The sequence below is a fragment of the Euprymna scolopes genome, chromosome 9, assembly GCF_053919585.1.
Source record: "Euprymna scolopes isolate OS-2025 chromosome 9, ASM5391958v1, whole genome shotgun sequence".
In the NCBI taxonomy this organism is placed as follows: domain Eukaryota; kingdom Metazoa; phylum Mollusca; class Cephalopoda; order Sepiida; family Sepiolidae; genus Euprymna; species Euprymna scolopes.
In genome coordinates this window covers 136,074,843-136,092,253 of record NC_136490.1, presented here as the reverse complement: position 1 = coordinate 136,092,253, position 17,411 = coordinate 136,074,843, and the positions used below count along the sequence as shown (strand labels likewise).

The following is a 17,411-nucleotide window of genomic DNA, read 5'->3' as shown; positions in this document are numbered from 1 at the left end:
AAAGCGGGGGAGTGCAGAGCGGTAGCTCTAGATATATCTAAGGCTTTTGACAGGGTATGGCATGAGGGTCTCCTCGGTAAAATCAGATCATACGGTATCACTGGTAGAATACTTAACATAATTAAATCCTTCTTAGATAAGAGAAAAATCCAGGTAGTCCTCGACGGTCGCACATCTAAACAATATGATATAAATGCGGGAGTGCCCCAGGGTTCTATCCTTGGACCTCTATTGTTCCTGATATTCATAAATGACCTCCCCGACAACATTGCCTCTGAGATGGGTATATATGCTGATGACACTACACTCTATGGCAGACACGACAGGAAGACGAATGAACACATTTCTAAAGAAATGGCAGAAACACTAGAGGAAGACCTCCAATCTGTAGTGGAATGGAGACAAAAGTGGTTGGTCGCGTTCAATGCTGCCAAGACTAAACTAGTTTCATTCAATAATTACAAGAAACCCTCTCTACAACCCATAGCAATGGCCAACGACTCTTTATCTGAGAGTCCATCTTTCAAACTCCTTGACCTAACGTTCACAGGAAACATGAGTTGGAACAATTACATTGAAGGCATTGCCAGGGCCGCTGCAAGAAAGGTAGGCTCTCTCTACCGTGCTAGAAAACTACTAACACCCGAAAGTATCCTGTACCTCTATAAGGCCACCATTCGCCCATGTATGGAGTATTGCTGCCACATCTGGGCTGGTGCATCTGCTACTAGTCTCTCGCTCCTTGACAAGGTTCAAAAGAGAGTCACAAACCTGATAGGCCCTGAACTGGCATCTAAGCTTCAGCCTCTGTCCCATCGACGAAATGTTGCATCCCTCTGCCTTTTCTACAAGTATTTTAGTGGTGAATGCTCTGACGAACTGCAATCACTTGTGCCCCCACGACGCGAGCACCCTCGACAAACCCGACAGGCTACTAGATCCCACCCCCACACTGTAGAGATCCCTAGATGTAAAAGATCTTTTTACTCCAATAGTTTCTTCCCCAGAACCGCAAGACTCTGGAATTCCATTCCAGGTCCCTGCTTCCCCAACAGTACTGACGTGCAGAAGTTCAAGTGTAACATGAACCGACACCTTGCTGCCCAAATCCCTACATAGTACCCCAGTAGTTGTTTCCCCTGATAGTAGCCCCCTACACCAAAGTGGCAATTTGCCTTGTTTGGGGTGAAAATGTAATAAAAAAAAAAAAAAATTAAAATAATGGTCACTATGAATATTGCCACCTCACATCTTCGAAGTTGGCTTGAAAGGTGTATCTGGATGTGCTGAAGAGTATGGTGATCCTTTAGCGCAATCAGGTGGCCGCTGCCAGACCCTGGATGTGGCAGCAGGACTAGAAGCCAACCCACAAGTTCAAAGAAACCCAGGCTTAATTTTTTTTTTTTTTTTTTCAGGCTTGGCTTCAGAAGGAGTGCTATGACTTTGTACCCTTCTCTCACTGGCCTCCCTCCTCCCCAACCTGAACCCACTGAACTACTTTGTTTGATCATACGTCAAGAACATCACCAACATAATCTCCCACAACACCAAAGTCAACCTAATCGCCAAGCTCACGCCAACGCTTATGGAAAAGACATGCTCCCAGTTTCGGACCCATATCGATTCGGTGATTGAGGCTGAAGGCAGCTACATTGAGGCAGCTCTACTACATAATCAAGTTACCTGAATTGATTTTTTCAATAAAAATTTTAAAATTAAGCTGTATTGTTGTTTTCTTTAGGGCGACAATTTTATCGTTCCACCCTGTATAATTGAGAAACATGTTGAATTCCAAAAACTTCTTGCAATCATGTATTTTCAGTATTAACCAGCCATCAATTTGGAACAGTTTGTACAAGTATGGCCTGCTGGAAAATATCATCACTGCAATAAAGCAAATTTATGCAAACTCCAAATATTGCATACAAACAAGAAAATGCTTTCAGCAACTTGTTTGTGGTGATCATTGGCGTCTGTCAAGGATATTTTCTTTTGCCTTTTACTCTTCGCCATAGCATTGATATTAAAAAAGGTAGCCAAGGATCAAGGTTAATGACTTGGGTTTTATGGTCTTATGGATCCAATTTTGTGTTCTTATTTTGCATTCCAAAACAATAAAAATAATATATCAGTTTCTGCAATTTAAAATTATACAGATCAGTAGAAAATTAAAAACATTTCGTTTGGTAAAAATTATTTGTTGTATATTTTGTTTGTTTTTGATTTCTTCTTTGATAACCATACTTGTAGCATTGAAGTTTACCCTTCGGCATCCAAAATCAAAATATGTGAACTCGTTTGTGCTCACATCATTAGTGCATACACTATGCTGAATAAAAACAAATAATTATAATTTGAACTAATCAGAGAACTTTCTGAATCTATTCACATTGGTCTCTCTGGAAGCCGCTTCTCGATAACTACTTATTTCTGCAAAATTTCAATGCGATTTTCGTATTCAGCATAGTCAAAAACCTTAAAAAGTCGTCATTTAAAAGAAAATTGTGGAGGTGAACCTAATCTGAAAATTTACCGAAAAAAGTGTGTTATATTAAATTGATTTTAACTCATAATCTTAAAAATATGCATATAACACGTAGATTCCATGAAAAAAGCTTCTTTCTAAGAACTGCACACCTGTGGAATTGTCTTCTGTTCTCCTGCTTTCCAGCTGACTACAATATGGTTGTCTTCAAGTCCAACGGAAACAAGTTCTTGATAAACTGTTCCACTTAGTTAACAAATTTACCCAATTTCTATTACTAACAATTACTATATTGTCCAATGGACTACTGTACACTCTTAACCCTTATTATCGAGGGGTCTCTGGGCCTTGATAAGTGGTTATGCCTATGTAAAAAAAAACAAAAACATCTGTACACTACTTTTATTCGATTCTTTTTTATTTAACTTGCAAAAAATTATTTTTATTGAAAATATATATTGAAGAAATAAAATAAGGAAAAAATTTTTTTTATTTATTTGATGCAAAGGTTAGCGAAAATTTTCCTAAAGGTCAATTTTGTTAAGAGCAAGGAGAAAACAGCGACAGGAAGTGACGTCATAACATTGTCGGAAGTTAATATTTCGTGACTTACAAATAAGTTCTCTCCTCTTGTTTCGATTCGGCTGTTGTCATTTGACCGATTTTCCACTTCCAACCCCATGCTAAAAATGTTGATGCTGCGAGTTAAAGGCCTGATAGGCCCCAAATATATCCAACAGTTACAAAATGCGTAAGTATATGAGATTATTTTATTTACAAAACAAACAAAAAAACTTGACGCTGATTGTAAATGTTGTTGTCATTCTTTCAACGATATTCGTAGTCCAAGGTCATTAACACCAACGTGCATCATCAGGGTTTCTTTCAATTAAATAACAAACGGAGAGACAGTTTGTTGTCTTATCGAGTTAGTAAAAATAAAGAAATATGTATAAATGTAAATATTTCATTAAGTAAAATTCTTAAAGGTAATTGGGATAATTTTTACAAGAGCCAATAAGACAAAAAAGGCGTGAAAAAATATACAACATATATTGTTACCAAAGGGTAATTTTTTTTTGTGTGTGTTTTAATTTATTTTAAACAAAATATAGTGCCAAGCCAAGTCTATTAAGTTAAAAAAAAAAAAAAAAAAAAAAAGGGATTTTTTATTTTTTTTTTTTACAACCACCCATTTAAGAACGACTTTCGGAATAAACACCTCACCTTCCAATCTCATGTTAAGAACGACTTTTGGAGTTGGGATGGTATTTATTCCGAAAACCGTTCTTAACATCGAGAGGTTGGGGTGTTTATAATACGCGTCATAAATACGCCGTAAAAATTTACCAAAAATGGTTTTCTTGCAGCCATTTGAACCCTTGATAATCGCTCAAAAATCGCAAATTAAACAAAAATGTCGTGCGAAAATGTAATGTTCTACCAATATTTTTAATTTTCGATTTTTTTGGAGGTTATCGCGGATTTAAATAATTATAACAAAACCGCCAAACAAATTTGAGATTTAAAAAAAAATTTTTTTTTTTAAATTCCATTTTCACCCCAAACAAGGCACAGTACCACTTGGATGTAGGGGGCTACTATCGAAACATAAGCTGCAGAGATACTATGTACCAGCAAGATGTTTGTTCACATTACACTTGAAAAACAGGAACCCGGAAGGGAGTTCCAGAGTCTAGCAGTTCTGGGGAAGAAACCATTAGAGTAGAAATGTGTAGGGGTGGGATTTTGCTGATTGTCGGGTTTGTTGGGGGTATTTACGTTGAGGGGGGGAGGGTACAAGTGCTTGTAGTTCGTCAGAGCATCTACCATTAAAGTACTTGTAGAACAGGCAGAGGAATGCAATATTTTGTCAATGGAACAGAGGTTGAAGCTTGTATGATAGTTCAGAACCTATCAGGTTGGCAACTCTTTTTAACCCTGTCCAGGAATGAGACTAGTACTAGATGCACCAGCCCAATGTGACATTTGCCCATACATGGGCAAATAGTGGCCTTGTAGAGGTACAGGATACTTTCAGGCGTAAGTAACTTTCTAGCATGGTAGAGAGGGCCAACATTCCTCGTAGTGGCCCTGACAATGCTCTTAATGTATTTGTTTCAACTTCTGTTCCCTGTGAACGTTAAGCCGAGGTGTTTGAAAGAAGTACTTTCAGGTAATGTATCTTTAGCCATAGCTAATAATTTTTGAGATAATTTCTTGTAATTATTAAAGGAAACAAGCTTAGTCTTGGCAGTATTGAATGTAACCAACCATTTTTGTCCCCATTCCACTACAGATTGGAGGCCTTCCTCTAGTGTTTCAGCCACTTCCTTAGATATGTATGTAGTAATTTACGTATCAATGAGGCTACATACTGGAATGAGGTAATATATGTCCGGGAGTCGAGTTCAGGAGAGCCGAACTGAATAGGTCAGAACTGAGAATGTTCAAATGCTGACAAGAATTCATTTCTTTTTTTTTTTTTAATTGGATGTGTTCATTTGTTTCTCCATGTGCCTGTTTTAGAGCATGGTGTCATCAGCAAATATACCCATCTCAGAGACAATTTTATCAGGGAGGTCATTTATGAATATTAAGAATAATAAAGGTCCAAGGATAAATCCCTGAGGTACACCCGCATTTATATCATATTGTTTAGATGAACGACTGTCGAGAACAACCTGGATTCTTCTCTTAAGAAGGATTTAATTATATTAAGTATTCGTCCAGTGATACCATATGATCTGATTTTCCTGAGAAGACCATTGTGCCATACCCTGTCAAAAGCCTCAGATATATCTAGGGCTACCGCTGTACCTTCCCCTGCTTTGTCCAAGGTATGGTATATATGTTCAGAGGTTACAGGTAGGATATCTGCTGTAGAACAGGCTTGCCTAAATCCATATTGTTGGTTGGTCAGAAGTTTAGCAGATGTAAGGTGATGGACTAGAGCGTGGTTAATTTTGGGCAGAAAGCTGGAGAAGGCTTTGTTTCAAAGTACATAAACACTTTCAAATAAGTTAAAACACAAAAAAAAATCTTGTCCATGTTGGTAGAAAAGTAATTTATATTTCCTATGGTAAAATTTATTGGTAATTTTATTAACCGATTCTTTACCATAGGGTGTGATTCGGCCCAACGAATTAGTTCGTCTCTAAGTTGAATTAAGATAGCAGCAACACATTGAACCAAAAATGAAAATCTGGAATGGAACGAAACATAGCTTTATTTATTTTCCTTTTTTTTTCCAGTCAATTATTGAAATGAAACGGCTTCGTTTTTCTTATTTGTTTGTTTTTGGTGGACCTCTACAATGAAAAATGTTGATGGTGACAGAAATCTGCTGAATAAAATAATTATAATTAAGTGTTATACCTTTTTAAAAAAAAAAATGGAAGAAGTTTCGTTTAATTTCATTAGGATAGGATTTCATGTTTTCGTTCAATTGACTTCTGCTTAACACAACTTTGAAACAAATTATTTTTAGTTGCAGAGGCGGATAAAGACTAGGTCAAGATTATCCATTTATTTGTTGTATATTTATATATATATATTTTTTCACATCTTTATTTTGTTGCCTATTGTAAAACAAGTGGTTCTACACTATCGCGACAAAATTTTGGAAATCATAATACTGTATTTCAGGAAAACAATGGTATCTACATATGCCTCATATTTTTAAGATGATTATATCCAAAAATTATAAAAATCGATAAGGTAGAAAATTATTAAAGAGAAAAAAAAATAAATAGAATTTGATGAAAATGATCATAAGACACAGAGTTCAAAAGGGACATAATTTTCCGTTTTGCAGGCTTATGGAAATCTCTTCCTGCTACTGTTTTCCTCCTATTTATAGTCTTGGTCTTTTGTAAGACTAAGGTGACTAGACATCTGTCTGTGCAATCCTTTCTTCTTGTTAGTTTCATCGTGTCTTGTTTGGAGCAATGTTCATAAAAAAATGATATTTATGCAGAGAAGAAAATTGCTTTTAATATTTTCAAATTAAATTCAAGTTTTACAGTATGTTATGTTTATTAAATTGTTAGGCAAAAGTATAAAATACTTACAAAATACCCTCCCCATGTTAAGAATGGGTTTCTAAATTTCAGCACTGTCCGCATTTTGCACAAGTACCAAAAAATCTTCTAACTCACATGTGATGATGCAAAACAATTGAACGCTGGGTGAAATTTTGTTCTCAAACATGTGATGAAGCTCTCAAGAGTATGCACATGGATGTGGGGGGGGTATATTTTAAAACAAAAATTGTGTTCACTTTAAAAAAAAAAAATATTGCTTATCCATTGAAATGAGTAAACAAGGCTTTGTAATTCCTTGAGACTATTTAACAAAATACTCTCTAAGAAATTCCCTTTGAGGCTAGGAGTAAAATGTATCTCATAATGGTCAGGGAAAGAACACTCCTAGACTGAGGAAGTTTTAATTTTTACCCCAATGGATGATGTGACACAAGGGTTGAAAAGCCAGTGCTCTTCTAAAGGAAGAGCATGCTGGCCTGCAAAAAAAATGCTTGGGTAACCCTGTTTATATTCCCCATTAGGGGAGCCTCAGGCGATTTCTAAGGGAGAAAGCAAAGCCTAGGAGGGTGAACTATGTAGAACTGCACAGGATCAGGCACCTGCATTGGTCAATAGGGACCATGTCTTAACAATGGCTGAGACTCTGTTGGTTTTGGTGCTGAGAGAACCCCCCCCCTCTCGTCTTAGTTAATGAAGGTAATTACATGTATATACATTTTAGACTATGGGCCAGAGGCTAAAAAAGGGCTTAGTTTTTGAGTTGGTAGACATTTTATTCATAGAAAATTTCAAGTGTTTCTAGGAGCATTTTTCATGCTGATTTCAAATCTGAAGAGATCTCCAGGCTAAATGTGCGCACTGCTTCAAAAAAAGGGAGATAATACAGAGCATGTCATTTATGGAAAAAGTCAATTTTCATGATTCACTTTATGCAAAGTGAACTTTAAATAAGTAGTTTAACACATTAAAGTGTATCAACAAGAAGTTGATATATCTATTCTCTTATATAATGTGTTTATTTATTAAATTAGGAATTTTCAGCAAATAAAGTAACTTGTGTAAAGCCATATCAATGAAAACGTTACTTTCTATTGTATCAGTTTCTCAAATCGCAAATATCCTCGTAAAACACTGCAGTTTACATTTGTTTGACAAAAGACATGAAAAGCATTTATGTTTCCAAATTTTGTGCCTTTCAGAAATCATAGATGGAAAAACTGTTTTCAAATACTTTTGGTGATTGAATGACTTTTCATTTTGGACGGTCATTTACTTTTTGATGTAATTTTGTCACACATGCGTATTGACTGATATACAAACCTTAATGCTTAGAAGAATTTTGACTATATATGTATATATATATTAGTGGTGGGACGGTTAATTGTAAGAATCGTGTATTTTGGGAGGCATCGGAATCGCATCGTTAAAAAATACCTTACTTTTTCGATTCCTTCATTACGATTCTTTTAGTCTGATGTTGAAAAAAAGAAAAAAAATTCCTGATATTTCTAACTGCAAGAGAGAAATGTAGCATGTTATAAAAAGAAACCAAAGAAATTCATTATTAACAGGGCAATGCTTAGTGCCCCCTCCCTTACAAGGTTCATTCATTCAGATCTATTGTGATCAAAACTACAAAAGAGTTAACTTGAAAAGAAGTATGCAGGGCTCTACATTGCGAGTAAAAATAAAAAAAAACGCTTATCTTTTTGGCGACTGTTTTTTTTACTGACAAATCTTCTAATAGTGAATGAAAATGCTTTTTCAACTTATATTTTCTTAAAACGAGCAAAGTCAAATTATTTAAACAGTAAAAGGTTTAATAGAACAATATACTTTTTTTTCTTTTTTTAAAAGAAGGCTTTTGAAAGAAATATCTCTAAAATGAAATTGATCACGTTGTATTAGTTTGCAAAATTTGGACAGTAGTCGGCTTCTTTTGAAGTTTCAAAAAAACCGACCCCATACCTATCTCTTCCAAACCTAAAGTCATTAAATAACCCCTTCGTTAATTTAAGGGTAATTAATTCAATTCAGTCAAGTTGGTTTTTTTTAAATTTCATTGAAATAAAATCCATTTTTTAAATTTTGTTCTCCAGAAGGATAAAACCCTGAATTTGATTATATTAAAAGCACAATAATATAATCTTTTTTCTAGAATTTTAAATTGAAAATTAAAAAAAAAAGTGTTTGACGCAGTTTTTTGCCGAACGAAAAAGAAATTAATATATATTTTTTAAAAGGTGTTGTAATCAATTAATTTTTATGTCTAAATAATATTTACGATTAATTAAATAATTTCATTTTAAAAAGTATTTATAAATAGAATTTTACTTAAGACTTATAGTTTAGCAATATTGAACCGCATCAACCATGTGTGAATTGAACACAGTCAACCAAAAAAAAAATTCAAAAGAAATGCATATTTGCATTTCATTATGTAAACTTTTATACATTGGTTTCAAAAATTAAATTCTATAAGGTTTTTTTTTTTTTTTTGTTAACTACTGGTTGGTACAATTTACCGCTCCATCCCTTTATATTTTTTTCTTTTTGTCTTTTTTAGCGGATTATTTTCAATTAATTATCCAAATAAGTGACTAGCTTTAAAACAAAATTTAATAGTAATTTATTTGTTTACAGATAAACTGAATTTTCTAATATGGCCTCAAAGTCCAAAAAAGGTCTTGCATGGAAACTTTTTGAAGTTGATGAAGATGATGAGTTGAAAGCCATTTGCAAAGTCTGTCAAATTAAAATATCGCGAGGAACAAAACCATCTAACATGACCACAACCAACATGTTAAAACATTTAACTATGAAGCATCCAAATGAATTGGAGGAGCAAAATAAAAAAGAAAAGGAACAAAAAATTACCAACTAGTCACTCAGAGCAGTTTTATTAGTGAGGGTCGAAATCGCAGTGTCTTTTTTTTTTTTGCCTAAGTCACCAATTTTTTTTAACCTTCCTTAACTTCAAAGAGTAAATACAATATATACAACTAAAAAAATAATTTTTAAAAATGCTGATTCTATTCATGAAAAATTCTTTTAACTAGAAATTAAAACTTAGGTAAAGATAGCTGACTGACAGCAACAGGAGCACTGGTTAACTACTGAATCACATGGAAAGATGTGGGGGAGGAAAAAAGAAAATTAAAGGATGATAATAAATTATGATAACCGTCTTTGAAAGGCACTAAACTCCTAAAATTTACTTCTTTAAAATTTTAGGCGGCATTCCCCGGCGATTTTAAAGCACTCTCTCTCCAAAATTAAAATTAGTTTGGCTAAACTTATTCTTCACGTTAGAAACAACGTGTAAAAGTAATGAAAAAGTAATAAAAAACAATAGGTGTTAACCACTCTTTGTGAATTATGGAGGTCTGAAGAACTGCCGTCACAAATACACATCAATAGCCAAACAAAAAATCGTTTTTGAAATTCCTTTACTTGTAACTTTTCGCTATACCTACCTTTTGGTATAAAACAAAAAAACTTTCGATTAATGGTATTTCTCAAATATGGTCGTTAACTTTGGAAGGGTTATTTTGTATCTACAGCGCCATGTCACGTGGTATATTGTTTTTTTCATTACGCACGTTCATTTGTAAATTATTAAATTAAATATTTATCTTTTTTTATATTTAATTAGTATATATTTTCTTTCTCTTCCGCTATATTTTTTTATCTAATTCATTAAATCTGTAAATTATAAGGACCAAAATAATGAATCGTGTTAATTTATTCTCTAATTTTCTTGTTTTTGTTCTGTTATATAAATTCTATTTTATTTGTTTTTGCTCTGAAGGATAAATTCTATTTTCTTTGTTTTTTTTCTGTATTCCAATTAAGTAAAATAAATTTTCTCTAAAATAAATTTTGCTAATTTTTCCGTTTAGTTTACTATATAATAATTTTATTTAAACCAAAACACGACGGTTGTAGACATAAAATATCTCTTCCAAAGTTAGGGAACATATTTGGGAACTACCGACCATAAGTATAAAACTACCTGATATATTTCAAAACAATAATTCCCTAGGAATCGGAATCGTACTTGGTATCGGAATCGTTAATCAATATTTTCCAGGAATCGGGATAGGAATCGGAATCGTATAAAAATTAGGAATCGTCCCAACACTAATATATATATATATATATATATATATATATATATATATATATAAGAATGAGTTTTTTTAGTTATTTTGAAAAAAATTGTTATGAAGTAATACATTTAGAAAAGGAATTGAAAAATAATTGATTGTTCTCTAATCCTGAAAGCTTATCTTATCATTCACCATCTGAGGAGTCAGAATCGTCTATTTTACTGAATTGCTGCATTTCATTATTTTTATTTTTTTCAACTACATTAAAACAATCTACACACTGGCAAAGGTCGGTACAAGGCAGTGTTTGACGAACACACAGCTGTTCTTCTATCAGTTACACTTTACTAGATTGATTAATGTTGATTGAGTTTTGGAAGGCTGCTCCAATAAACAACTAGTGCTTTATCTTCACATTTCCAGCCATGGTTTGTTGGAGAAGAAGCATTAATATTAATGCAAGGACATTGCCGCCAAATAGCAGCCTGATAATTTGCTCTTTCCACATGTAATCGTAAACTATTTTGGCAAGGTGGTAAACTATTATCAAATTTTCCAGTCATGTGAAAAAATATTAAAACTGGCAATATTTACAGAAGAAACATTTCTCTGTCCAAACAGAGAGCCAGTTGCTGCCTAACAGTGAAAGTTTGAAGAAATTCCTCTGTTTCTTTCGTCAGTTCAAATGGTTTTATTTCCCCTTTCTCTTAAAACTACTAACAGTGTCACAGCCAGTGAATGCATGCAAAGAAAGTAAGGCACCTGAAATAATAGGTCCGCATTTCTCTGCAACTGATTTAATAGATCAAACAAGATGATCGACTGGTATTAGTTGCCACATATAAATCAATTTAAATCATTTTGTTGAGCAATGCAAAGACGAAAACATCCGTATCTGGAGTCTTAATTATGATGAAAGAGAAACCAGTTGATGCATGATTACTTCATTTGTATTGCTGTTAGGACACAGCATGAAACCTCCTTGACTAAATGACGTAATCGCAGTTTTTCCATGAAATTCTTCTGTTGGCAATTTCTAAAAATATAAATGCTTAGCTCACCAAACCTTGATGGAATGTGGGTCTGCAAGCTGTTGTATCACTTCCAGTCCATCTAAAATCAGTGCCACATTTTTTGGAATATTATTAATTTTCATGTCCGGAAAGTTTACAATAAAATAATGAAATAAAGCAACTTTGTTGGTACGCTGCAAAGAACCATCAATGTTACTTAGGCTGGTTGGGAACTCTGAAAGATAATGTGAAAAAATTTCTCCCAGGTCAACTTTTCAGGTTTAATGATAAAGAGTTAAATAAGTGCAGTTCCGAGAAGACCACTCATGGTTGAACGGTAAAAATGTGTATGTATGATATTGTTCAGAAGATATATCTACCATTTATACGATGTCATTTCACACAAAAATACTTTATGTGCTTGGCAGTGTTCTTGGATAGGTTTTGTATAGCAATGTCTTCGATAAGTATCAATAATCGAAAATATCTAATGAAAGAAGGAACAGGCGATTTTGACCAACGTTAACACCTTCCACAGCCTAACATAAGTGCATTTGAGAAGTTTTATTACCACACAAGCTGAAAGACTCAACATATAAAATCAACAGTAGGTTCTCTCCAGTGCAATGTAGATGACAATATATTGTGGACTGTCATTGCAGTGAGGCATGTGAAGCTTCCTCCTGGTGCACCACAGTGAATCCCACAACTGGAGCAGGCAATCAATCGATTTGATTGAAAAATGGGTGATTTCATGATGTTGATGACAATAAAAATATGGGAGTGTGAAACTTAATCCCAGGCAGCATTGGGTCTCCTTGTTAATCATATATATATATAGCAATATATACAAATATTGCTTGTACCGAAAAGCAATAAATCTGTCCTACAACTGCACTGCTACAAGATAGTAAAAAAAAAAAAAAAAAAAAGCGGATGGGGATTACTCTACACTAACTCTCTGTAGGAAGGGCTTGCCAGTTAAAGTTGTAAGTTTTCATTTTTCAAGGTATGAAACCCCAACACTAGCACATGGTCGGTCATTTTGGATTTTTTACTGTCTCTTTCTCTCTCTCAAAGAAATAATATCAATGAAATCTTATATTGAAAAAAAAAAACTCTCAGAAGTTTAAAATTATGCAGGTTGGTAAAAATTGCATTTAGTAACAGTTTCTGCTCTGTTAACCATACTACGTGGTTACCTGCTAAAACGAACCTTTTAAAAATATTTTAATTACAAAATTAAATGTGCCAAAATGCATTTCAATTTCTTCATAAACAAATCAGTCATTTCATATTTTAATAGTTGAAAAAAAAAAAAATGTACTTTGTAACCTTTTGAAATCATTGAACTAAAAACTAATTGATGAGAAAAAGACATTTCGTTTCAATAAAGGAACATTTTTGTATTTTTTTTTTTTTATCAGATATTGAGGTTGTCTGTGCTCATAAAATTTTAATTTGCATACATGATTATTCATTCAATTTTATTTTCTATATAAATAAAACTGATGTGTGTTTGTGTGTAAATATTTAACCGATAAACTCTTAAACTATTAGTCGCATAGCACTGAAGTTAACTGGAAACGGTAATCATACATCAAGGATGGTTTATAACGAGTAAAATCTTCATTTAGATAAATAATGCATATAGAAATATGCCGGCAAGTTGAAATGCAAAATGTTCATTTCAATTTGCCGACATTTCTATTAGTTGGCACATGTGTAAAACTAATCATGGCTAAGAGTGGTTTAATTTTATTACTTTCTTATCCTGCTGTTGGTTTAGCTCGAACGGTAGCGAAAGCAGCTGGAGTGCTAAATGAGAGCAAGCGGCTGGAGTGCAAATGTTAATTGAAACATATGCAATAAAAATTAACAAAATTAAGTTTTTTATTTGAAATTTTATGAAATTATAAAGTCTTTTTTTTTTTTTTTTTTTTTTTTTTAATTTGAAAAATAAAATGTCTTTTTCATATCTTTGTTTGAAACAAATTTTTCAAACTGCATTTAATATGAATCTATTTGTATTGTGAAGTCTCTAATAATTTCTTCCAAGTAAAATGTTCTTTGTTTCTTTTCTAGCTCCAATTCTTTGGTCGGCTTTGGGGCCGTAGCTGGAGTTGGACTCCTTTATTTCACAGACTGGAGATTAATTCTTGAACATGTACCAATTGTGAAAAGAAAGTTTAAGGAAGACTCTTAATGAAGGTAAGAGCGTTTGTTTTCTTTGGAATAAATCTGAATGCGAAATCTATCTTGAATTTTCTCTCACAAAAAAAATCTTATTTCCACATAGATCTAAAGTCAAATTATGAAAAAAAGAAATTCCGAACATTTTTATTTTTCTACACCTCTGACCCTCTTCATCTCACAGTTCCTAATTAATGACTTCTACTTTACTTAGCAGTAATGTGCATTTAGAGTTGGTTAAGTGTAATTTATATGCAAATTGCTTAATTTGATTGGTTGAGTTTAATCAAATGATGTAGAAAGATTTGAAGTAAGTTTTTACAGTTCCAGATCAGAACCTATTAGAGGATTGTTGTGTAAAGTCTGGATAAATAGGGGCACATAGATCCTTATTGTAATAGCCAGAAGTAACTTATAAATAAGGAAAGGAATTCATAGGGAAGTGATTTTGAAATCTCTGAACAGCTGAATAGAAATTTTTTGACATGGATTAAATTAAAGTCAAGTATTATGGTTCCGTTGTTTCTCGACAAAATTAAAATATGAATTGTTGCACGTAACTCTGTTTTCCATGTCCAATTTTCGATATTTTCATTTATCAACTATAAAAGATTTTCATTGAATGCTCATTTTATGTTATCTATTGAGAAAAAAATCATGTGTATTCAGTTTTTAAAATTTCTGCACAAATTGAAAATTGTTTTGAATTGTATTCAAATATAATTTTCTTTTTAAAAATGTTTTTCTCGTATTTTCTCACATTAATTCACAATAGCTAATTCACTGGACTATTTTTTGGAAATTATTCAGTTCTTATTTAGAATTAAAAAAAAAAAAAAAAAAAAAAAAAAACAATATATAGAAAATAAAAATCTATATGATGTACATATCCATCTGAAAATGTCATATTCCAAAAATTACATAAATTGATCAAGTATTTAAGTTTTTTATTTCAAGAAAATCAAATTTTATGGTTAGCTGAATAAGACATGCGATAGGTGCCATATTTTTTTTTTGTTTTTTCATAAAAATTCAAGGGTAGACAACTCAGTTTGACTAATGAGATTCATCTATTTCTTTATAAGAGATCATCTATGGCTGCCTAAAATGCTTAATCGCTAAAAATCGTAAAATTTGATTTTCTTTAATAAAATAACTACTTGATAAATTTACATGATTTTTGGAACATAAGATCATTCTGTGACGAGTATGTACACTATAAATTAAAATTTTTTTTTTTTTAAATAAGTGTAATTTTAAATATGCATTAATTTTTCTTGTTACATTGAAGAAAATCACATTTTATGAGTAACAGATAAGTTACTTTTGTCTGCCATTTGGAAAATAATCTTTAAAAAAAAGCAAAATAAAGGAAGATAACTCAATTCAAACTTGTGAGATTTATGTTGTAATGCCTATGAATTGTTTAAAAGTGATTTTCTTATATAAAAAAAAAAAAACCTAGATCAAGTTATACAATTTTTGGAATATATTTTTAGTTACACTTATATACATCATGCAGAGTTTTCTTTCTTTTTTTTTTTTTTTTTTTTTTAATATAGAGGGAATTCTAGACAAGAACCCTAGTTATTTTTATTTTGTAGTATCTTGATAAAATCAGCACCAGATGTAAATAATATCTCCTCATTCAATTGTGATGATCATGTTTTCTATATTTGAATGTGTGAATACAAAAATGAAAATAAAAACATTTTATTACTTTTTAAGTATTTACTACATTCTATACATTCATTTAAAAAAAAATTAAAAATATTTGCTGCTGATCCAGTTTTACCTCAATATTAAAAAATTGCTTGTAAAAAGAAAAACAAAATGGTACAAAAAATTTATTAGGTATTTACATGTTAGGTTTTAAATAATAATAATAATAATAATAAAGGACAGTATAACAAAAATTATGCAAACTCAAGTATTTTTTTTTTTAATTTTTTTTTTTCAACAAACAAAAGTACATTTAACGACAATGTTTCATCCCTGATTTTCTGTTTGTTAAGTGAAAGGGACATAATTCAACCAAGTTCTCATAAATAATAGCAACTAGAAATCATTTATCAAATTTTATTTTATAAAACAAAAATAATGGATGAATTTGCATAAATTTTGGTATATAATTTTTTAATTTTTTTTCTTAACATAACAGATACATGATAAAATATTTGCAGTTATAATTTTTTAATATTGGGTGAAACTGGGTAAGCACCAAATAACTCAGTTTTGTGATATTTATTTTTCCAATTTTCATACACGTTTCTTTTTTTTTTTTTCTTAATTTTTAGATACCTTTAGGAATTTGTCCTCAGTGGAATGGGTTTTTTCTCATCAGCAGTATTTTCCACCTAACACCATAAACATGCCGAGTAGCAACACCAAAACTCTACAACCATTTTGCTACACTGACAATAAAAAAATGGTGGATGAATCAATTTCTGTCTTTGTTTTGTGTCGCATCTTAATATTTTTCTATGTTGGCTTTAAAATGCTTTAAGGAAATATTTCAATGTTAGATGATATTATTAATAAACTTTTGGATCTATTTTTTCTTTTCTTTATTTTCTCTTTTACAAATCTTAAAGCGAAACATAAAATAAATTTCTTAGTTTTTTTTTTTTTTTTTATTTACTTCCATATGTTTCATATTATTCCCTTATGCCAGGAATCGGCAACTCATTTGACCCAGTGGTCAAAATGCTGGCCCTTGCCTTATGCCATTGTGGTGCATACCACATATCTAAAATATCACAGACTTTTCCCAGATACCGATGCCTTTATTTTTCTTTGAAAAACTATACATTGTACAACACTACCAACCTGTAACAGTTATGGATTGGCTGTGTTCAATTTGTGAACAAGAAAGAAACGTTACTTTTGAAAATAACATTTTTAATCTTGATTAACCTTTTAAATAACAAATGTACAAACTTTGTATCTCTTTAGTTAAATCCTTTTTGTATTATTATTCAAACTACTGTTTTTATTTTCAGTGTTATTTTTACAATATTTTGGTTGATGTAACATCCGACCTTCTGGTGTATCTTGTCGAACTTGGGTATATGCATTGAATTTCGAATGGAACCCTTTACGTAATCCGGGGGTGGGTGGGGATGTAGCATGTACCATGGATGAAATAAGAGTTTCCTTTTGAAATTCTGTTCATATTCCCAAGTTCGAGATGCACTTGACGATCGGAGGTTATATCGACCGAAATGTTGTGAAAATAACAATGAAGATGAAAACAGTGATCTGAATAATCCAAACCATCTAAAAAATACAGAAATGGTAAATCTTTTTGTTTTATAAACATTAGAAAAAAAAAAACTTTTTATATATATTTGAATTTAGTGTGTGGCTTTTTTCTGGGAAAGGCAGATGACAACAATAATCCACGTGAGAAAACGATCCTATCAGAGACAAAGCGCCGAGTAGTTAGCAGACTTGAATAAAACACCCTGCTCGTAGGTAATGTTGACGACCTTATATAAGTATGTAGTTCATATGTAACCGGAGAGTATCTCAACAGGATACATATTCCTACGCTGAATGG

At 32.1% G+C, this 17,411-nt stretch overlaps 1 protein-coding gene across 1 annotated transcript; it reads left to right on the top strand.

Annotated features, from left to right (window-relative positions):
* Positions 1 to 3,047: 3,047 nt before the first annotated feature.
* LOC145284857 (cytochrome b-c1 complex subunit 10-like) lies at positions 3,048 to 16,403 on the top strand. Its single transcript, XM_080133855.1, has 3 exons — positions 3,048 to 3,236; positions 13,742 to 13,867; positions 16,147 to 16,403. The coding sequence occupies exons 1-2, from the start codon at positions 3,166 to 3,168 to the stop codon at positions 13,860 to 13,862; spliced, it is 192 nt and encodes a 63-aa protein (XP_079989981.1). The 5' UTR covers positions 3,048 to 3,165; the 3' UTR covers positions 13,863 to 13,867; positions 16,147 to 16,403.
* Positions 16,404 to 17,411: the final 1,008 nt, after the last annotated feature.

Excerpts from the sequence above, each read along its gene's own strand:
- LOC145284857 (XM_080133855.1), top strand. The coding sequence starts at position 3,166 with ATGCTAAAAATGTTGATGCTGCGAGTTAAAGGCCTGATAGGCCCCAAA. Across the intron at positions 3,237-13,741 it reads ATCCAACAGTTACAAAATGC|CTCCAATTCTTTGGTCGGCT; the intron begins GTAAGTATATGA and ends TTTCTTTTCTAG.